At 36.9% G+C, this 7,756-nt stretch overlaps 1 protein-coding gene across 4 annotated transcripts in view; it reads left to right on the forward strand.

Moving 5' to 3' along the window:
• Positions 1–7,395, forward strand: part of WT1 (WT1 transcription factor) — a 51,110-nt gene extending 43,715 nt beyond the window's left edge. For 3 of the 4 annotated variants that reach the window (XM_063118777.1, XM_063118779.1, XM_063118780.1), the window contains 3 exons: positions 3,900–3,989; positions 5,935–6,027; positions 7,274–7,395. In XM_063118777.1, the coding sequence (XP_062974847.1) occupies positions 3,900–3,989; positions 5,935–6,027; positions 7,274–7,395 (305 nt within the window). The remainder of the gene's footprint in view (positions 1–3,899; positions 3,990–5,934; positions 6,028–7,273) is intronic. The other variant, XM_063118778.1, reaches the window with a different exon arrangement.
• The last annotated feature ends 361 nt before the right edge of the window (positions 7,396–7,756 follow it).

A 7,756-nucleotide genomic window follows, 5' to 3' on the forward strand; every position in this document is an offset into this window, starting at 1 on the left:
ATGATTAACTTAAGTCTTATTTATTTCAGTGGGTCTCCTCTACATAGGAATAACATAGGATACTACCCTTAATGTCACTTTACATTTGGGACCAGGCAATGTAGCGATTAGCTATGAAGCTGAACTTTTCAGGTGTTTTGATACTTACTAAAAGCAATGGGGGCAGGAAAGAAGATCACTGGTAGTCAAGATGGAGCTGCCCCCTGAAACTCTACCTAGCTGGGCACTTAATCAGTCTGTGGTCTCAACAGGCTAGTATGAAGTGGTTTAGGTTTGAAGAGAAAATGAATGGGAGACAGGCAGCTCCCTGGGGACACATCTGTTGTTTCCTGGAATGTACGCACTGAGGTTAATCTTGAGACTAGTTAAATTTATGGACAGCTGGTATAAGAAAAAAAAGTATCCAAAATGGGGTTTTCTACATCATAACTACAAAACAATTAAATACAACAATTCTTTCTTCCTGTATAAGTTTCATAGCTGGCATGTCTTGATACACTTCATACTTTCAGCATTGAAGGTCTTTCCACAAAAGTTCATTTCTTGCATTTTCAGTAGTAAGAGTTTGATTTCTGTCTTCACCCTTTTGGAGTTAGGTGGCAAGATACTACCAAGCTATAAGATGGCTCCTATGCATGAATGCACAGTGGAATTAGTCTCCTGTATGGGCTTACAGTGATCCATCTTCATGTGTGCAGACCTCAGTGGGTCAGATGTGACTTTGCTGCTCATTCAACCCTCTGTGTGCTGCTTAGTGATTGTTTTTATGAGCCTAAAAGTGTTGGATAGTGCTCCAAATTTGGTTGGTTTCTGGCATCTCAATGACAAGTATGTGTCTGAACCAGTCCTGATGCCCATTAAAATGCATAAATAGGTAATCTATGGAGAGAAGCCATAGCACAGTGGTAGAGTGCTTTGCATGCTTAAGGCTTCTCCAGGCAGGGCTAGGCAAAACTCCTGTCTGAAACTCCAAACAGCCACTGAGTTAAATGAACAAATGATCTGACTCAGTATGAGGCAGCTTCCTATGTTCATAACTCTTATCCTGGGACACATTTGACTGCAGGCCCTAGATTCTAGTGTTGGGCAACTTTTTCTGCACTGAGGATCACATATGGTGCTGGGTGGTGGGTTGGGAGTTTCATGCACATATGCATCCATATCTGCACATTTATGCAAATGCATCTGCAGACTCACATAATTCACACATGAACATCCACATAGAAACATACTTGATCATGACCAGAAACAAAGCATGGTGCCCTCTGGCATCATTCAGCAAAATGACTCAAGCCTAGCACATTGTTTGCACCAAGGATGCATTAAAGCTGAAGGAGGTTCAGAGGAGGGCAACAAGGATGATCAGGGGTCTGGAAACCAAAGCCCTATGAGTAAAGACTGAAAGAACTGGGCATGTTTAGCCTGGAGAAGAGAAGATTGAGGGGAGACATGATAGCACTCTACAAATACTTGTAAAGGAGGGCCAGGATCTCTTCTGGATCTTCCCAGAGTGCAGGACAAGGAATAATGGGCTCAAGTTACAGGAAGCCAGATTCTGGCTGAACATCAGGGGAAAAAAACATCCTGACTGTTAGAGCAGTATGACAATGGAACCAATTACCTAGGGAGGTTGTGGGCTCTACCACACTAGAGACATTCAAGATGCAGCTAGACAGTCCTCTGTCAGGTACTATTCTATATATATTAAAGGCTAGTAGTAATAGCTCAAGTAGAACATACAGAAACTTTAACATTTACATGTTGAAAGGCATTCACACATTACTCAAGGTTTGTTACTAAGCCGCCCTGAGATCCTTGTGATATATGGCAGGATACAAATGTCTTAATAATAAATAAGTAAATAAATAAGCATTCTGTCCCTGGTAAGTATGGTTTGCGTGTTTGAGTGTACACTTAAAACATCTGAGGTGTGCATACTTAATATGTGAACAGACCTAATGTATGAACAACCAGATTCACATGAACATAGAGAGGGAAGTAAGTCATGGTGGTAAGTCATTGCTGCACATCATGGTCATGTGCCAGAGGGATTTGCATAATTACCCTCTCCTGTGTGGCTTGGCATGTAGTGCGAACCTGTGAGGGGTGTTTTGTTGCTGTGGTTAACAAGCCACCCAGAACTTATAGGTTATTTTAGGGTTCTAGGGTGGCTTGTTAACGATGGGAATCTTGCTGGGTTTGCATGACAAGGCAAGCTGTGTATTTAGGTATGTGATCATGGGGACAGTCTTGATTCCAAAAATATTTTCACATGTTATTTAAATTTCAATCTTAATCCGGATCTGATCAGATTTTTTCCTCTCCCCGGTAACTAAGTTTTTAAATCAGAAATGCAGAGATGGGTGAAGACATTAACATTCTGAAGTGGGTGAATGATGTTCTGTTTTAACATACGCCGATGTATGCGAGTGACGGTAGCATGAGTCTAGTAGCTAGCACCTGTACCTTGACTTGAGAAAGACATAAAATTCCAGCAAGTCTAACAACAACAAAGGACCTTTGTTTGCAATATAAAAGCACTGTGAAACATATCACACTGTTCTGTTCAAATCCACATGTTTTAGCACTGTATTTTGCATTGCAGTTTGGAGGCTATCATCAACTCAGTGCATTCTGTTCCACCAACACTGTTCCTTTTAAATCTGCCAAGGCATAAGCCTTTTTCAGAATTGGTTTCAAGGCACAATTATTCCTGTGGGAGACCTTGTGGTCAGATTTGAAAGGAACCATCTTAAACACATGTGACAAATATAACTTTCTGGATAAATAAATTAAATTGAAGAGACATGGAAATAACCCATTTGGGGGTTTAAGAGCCAGTAAACTCCTTTGGGTGACTGCACAGGAAGTTATAAAGATTCTCTGACAGATATTCAATAGTTACTTTTAGGTTTTGATCTTAATGCACACAATGCATATGTAGAAGAGCTGTTAATATTGCTGGCATCACCTGCTTTTTGGAAAACACAAATCAATATATAAGAGTTGTTGCTTTATGCCATATTAACAAGATAACATATTTTTTATAAGAATTCGGCCAATTTCTGTCATAGATGTCTAAATACTATGAGACAGAGCTCCCTCACCATAAGGCACAAGACTCATTTCAGAAGTGTGGTACTTGCTTTCTCTAAACTCAGAGGAGGAGGAAAAAATCTTAAACATTTAAATTAACTTCTTTAAGGTACTGCAATCAAATTATAACACATATATTATTAACTAATTTCTTTTGCAGATTATTATTATTATTAATCTATTTTATTTTTACCCCACTGTCTACCAAAAATGGCATTCTAGGCACTCTAGGCATCTTCTATAAAATACACATTTTTTTTTATAAGATTCATAAAAATAAAAACATTCATGCTTGTATCTTCCAGGGACATTTTGCACTGGTTATTAAATATTTTGAGTATTTTGATTACACCACTAACAAGTTAGTTAAACATAGCCCTTTCAACCTGCTATTTAAAAAGAAGTACAATTTACATGAGTATGTTCCTTTAAGAATGGATATTCAATTTAAGCAAAAACAGTGAGATGTCTGAACTGTAGTATGAGGGTTATTTTGTTATAAATGCGAAGATTGGGTAACTGATGCCCTACCTGTGCACTGGTAACAAAATCAATGATTTTGCTATGCTTCATATGTGATATGTACGCCTATTTTGAGATTTTCTTGAGAAAATGGCTTTTATAAAGTCTCCTTACCTTATTTTTATTTATTATTGAAGCACAAGTTATGTTGACTTTCCCCTAGATGTATTTCCCTCCATAGAATGTACTTCTTTTTATGTGAGTGAGAATTGTTCTAGCATTTTAATATGGGATTTTTTTTAATGCCTTCCAACTTTATTTACTCTTTTCACCTCCCTAAGGTGAAAAACCATACCAGTGTGACTTTAAGGACTGTGAACGAAGATTCTCTCGTTCAGATCAACTCAAACGACACCAAAGACGACATACAGGTTTGTCGTATATCTTGGCTTTTGAAATGTGTAGCCTTTTGCAATTTCTCTTACTTGGAGTGTGTATGATGGAATTCTTTCTTTTTTCTTTTTGCTAGCCATTCAGGATTCTGTGTGCATATGCCATCAAGTGTTTCAGTATATTCAAAATTAAACTGCAAAAAAGCAGTACCAAACTTATATTGTGGTCATTTTTATGCCTCATAAAGTTATAGTATTTTTAGCACTGGTCAGTCATCCCTAATATGGGGACAAGCAAACAGAATTGTGCCTTTGACAATGTAAATGCATGACAATGTAATTGTTTATGTCTGTAGCCAGTGCATGGACAAGTACGTTGTCCATTGGTACATGTGATGCTGATGAATAATCTTATGTTCTGAAACCAATAGGGATGGGCTGCTCTTCCCATCATCCATAAATAATGTCCCTGGAAAAAATACTTCACTATTGATTATAATACTAATAGTTTAGAAAAGAGTTACCAAACAGTGTAGCTGGGGTGGTAATATGCTTATACAAAAAAGAATGGTAAAATTGTTCAGCAATTAAACTTCACTAAATGGAAACAAATTATTAGTTGGAGGGTCATGACACATATTTGCAAATTTACTTTAAATCCATAATTTATAATATATTATTAATACAAACATGATGAACTATATAACTGTGATATCCATACATTATCCACCCCTCATTAATAACAAATGCCACACTCCCCTATTTGCATGGCAATTACAGTCATTTGTTGATGGGAAAAAGAAATACAGATGGGGTAGAGATATGGTTAGATTACACTTCCTTTATGATATAGAGGTCTACATCTTAGTGCAGCAAATCTCTTCTGTATTTTTTTTAATGTAAAATATTACAAAGATTTTAATGTTTTGCTGAAATGGAACTCTCTATGTAGCCAAAACTGGAGAAGTAAAGAATGTGACTAACAGTGTAATTCTATACATGTCTACCCAAACATAAGAACCATTGGATTAAATGGGGCTTACTCTCAGGTAAGTGGGCATAGGATTGTAGCCTTAGAGTGGTATCCAACCAGTTTTGAAGAAAAGTTTTCTTTCTTTTACTGCTGCGTCACCAAGTTTCGGCAGCAAATCACCTCTTTCCCCTGTTGAATTAGTTAAGTTGCGCAAGCATTGGTTTGTGTTAGTGCAACAACATTAATGCTAGTGTTGGAACAATGTTGCATGCTACCCAAAGTTGGAAAATAATCCTAACCATGTATATGTTTATTTTATTTTTCTTTTAAGAAAGGATGAGAAAACCTTTGCTAACAATTATGCTGTGTGGGCCTCTCCACAATACAACACAACACCTTGGAGTTAAAACAGCTAAACTAGTAGCTTAATACAAAGCATTTTTGCATTCATTAAACCTTCTGTTGACAACATTAAATTTTAGGTCTTATTAATAAAGTATGTGGAATACTGTGCTCAGTTTTATGGGTACAACTGATTGTTAAAGACTTGTGCTAAGTATTGAGAGTAAATATCCTAGGTGAAATGGTTCCTTAAGAATCACATGATTTATAAACTTTTAAAACAGAAAATGTTAGGACACTGAGCTGAAGTATTTTTCAAATTTAAATGTTAACAATGCCTGAGATACTACATTGTAAAAACAACAATCAGCTCCACAGGATTGCATCTCATTTGCAACTTTTCAAGTTTTGAATCTAATGGAGAGTTAATAGTTGCTTACTTTGCCAGGAACAAAAGCACTGTGAAAGTTCTAACTGGAGTTAAAGAGGAAAAGAGGGTTGTAAAAGGTTAGATAGCTGGGAAGCCTGATTAATGACCATTGGGATGTGTAGGAGTGTAGTTTGGAACAACAAAAAAGACCGTAGTTTAGACACTCAGAATTAACCAATGTCCCTCACTTCTCTGAAAAGGTATTCGAATATGGGAATAGACTTATTTTATCTATTTAGGTGTGAAACCCTTCCAGTGTAAAACCTGTCAGAGAAAGTTCTCCAGATCTGATCACCTGAAGACCCACACCAGGACTCATACAGGTAAAACAAGTGCGTATACTTTTTTCCCATTTATATTTTTAAATTTACTTTACCTAAACTAATTTTGCTGTGATGTAAATTCTTAGACCCCCTCCCCAGGAAATAGTGAACGTATAAATGGCATCCATTTCTTTTAGTGATGACATCAGAAAATATTGCTTAGAGTGAAGGAAAGAGATAGAGAAAGTTATCACCGTCACCACCTGGTGGAAGAGTAAAGCTTAAGCAAGAGCGCATAGAAATATTGCACAAATGTTCACAGCCTTTCTAGGTGACTGAAATAACAGAACTTTTTCTTAGATATGTACCAGCCCTAGTTTAGGCTCTGCAGTGCAATATTTTGTCAAATGTACTAGATAGATGGAAAGGTAGCCAAGTTTGAGTTTCTTGTTTTAAAAGAAAAAAAGATTTAAAAGTCAGGATAGTGTGAGTCTTCATGTGGCTTCACCTGAACTTTAAATATCAAAAAAATAGTGACCACTGAAGTTGGAGATTGTAGGATCATATTTTGATAGGAATATAAGAACATCTGTTGTCTTCATCAATGGATCATCTATAAAAATCCTTAGCAGTTTAAGTAGTGTTTCTGCTGCACATAATCCTTTGTGTGTGTGTGTATATGTATGTACAGAAACAATCAAGCTACAGGCTCTTCATGGTTTTAATTTTTGTGAACCGCCCAGAGAGCTTCAGCTATTGGGCAGCATAGAAATGAAATAAATAAAATAAAATAAATAAAAATAAGAGGATGATGCCCTTTCCTGAAGCTTAAAAGCAATAAAAGAAGCTACTATGACCCAAAGGATGATCTGCTGAAGCTAACTTGGTCTGCCCCTGAACACCACCAGGGTGGGAGATGCACTGGAATCATTCTGAACTTTTCAGAGTAAGTATAATATGGTGCAAGCATAGTTTTTAAAATAGAAAGTAATAGAAGCTAAAAGCGCCATCCACCTCTTAATGAAATTATTGGCTCCCATGACTTTAATAAAGCACCATATATTCAAAGCTTAGATACATGCTTTAGCTAGGGCTACATCAGTTTTCATCAAACTGATGTCCTGGACTACAACTGCCATTATCCTCAGCCAGCAGTTCTATACTGGATAGGGATTATGTTACTATACTCAACTCTTCTAGAGGGCGCCAAGTTGGGGAAGGCTGCTTTACATATTTGCTAAGGGTCTCCAGGGAAGGAACTAGATGATAAGGTTCCAGTCTATGCTAGTTTAATAATTATGTGTTTTGTTGACAGGTGAAAAGCCGTTCAGTTGTCGGTGGCCCAGCTGTCAAAAAAAATTTGCCCGGTCTGATGAATTGGTCCGTCATCATAACATGCACAACAGGAACATGACTAAACTTCAACTTACCCTTTAGATGTTTCATACTATCTGTATAAACCAGATGGGACCCTATGAACTACTGCAAATGTTTCAAACATCATCTCTCGACTCTTAAGGAAATCCTCAGATGCTTTCACAATGCAGTTGAGACAAGTTAACTAAACTGTAGGATTCTGTTCAGTTTGGGCCTCTGCTTGGACTTTTGAATCTTCCTATTCAGAAACCTCAAATGGTTTCAATTTGTAACATTATTATATCATTACAAGTTGAATATGTTATACTATAAATATTACTATAGACTCTAGTTATGTATATTTGTTCTTTCCTTCAGAAGGTTTTGTACTTTTTATTTTTTACTTGAAATTTGCAAGTGCAAGCTAATGGCAATGCTCATA

The sequence above is a fragment of the Elgaria multicarinata genome, chromosome 2 (assembly GCF_023053635.1).
Source record: "Elgaria multicarinata webbii isolate HBS135686 ecotype San Diego chromosome 2, rElgMul1.1.pri, whole genome shotgun sequence".
In the NCBI taxonomy this organism is placed as follows: domain Eukaryota; kingdom Metazoa; phylum Chordata; class Lepidosauria; order Squamata; family Anguidae; genus Elgaria; species Elgaria multicarinata.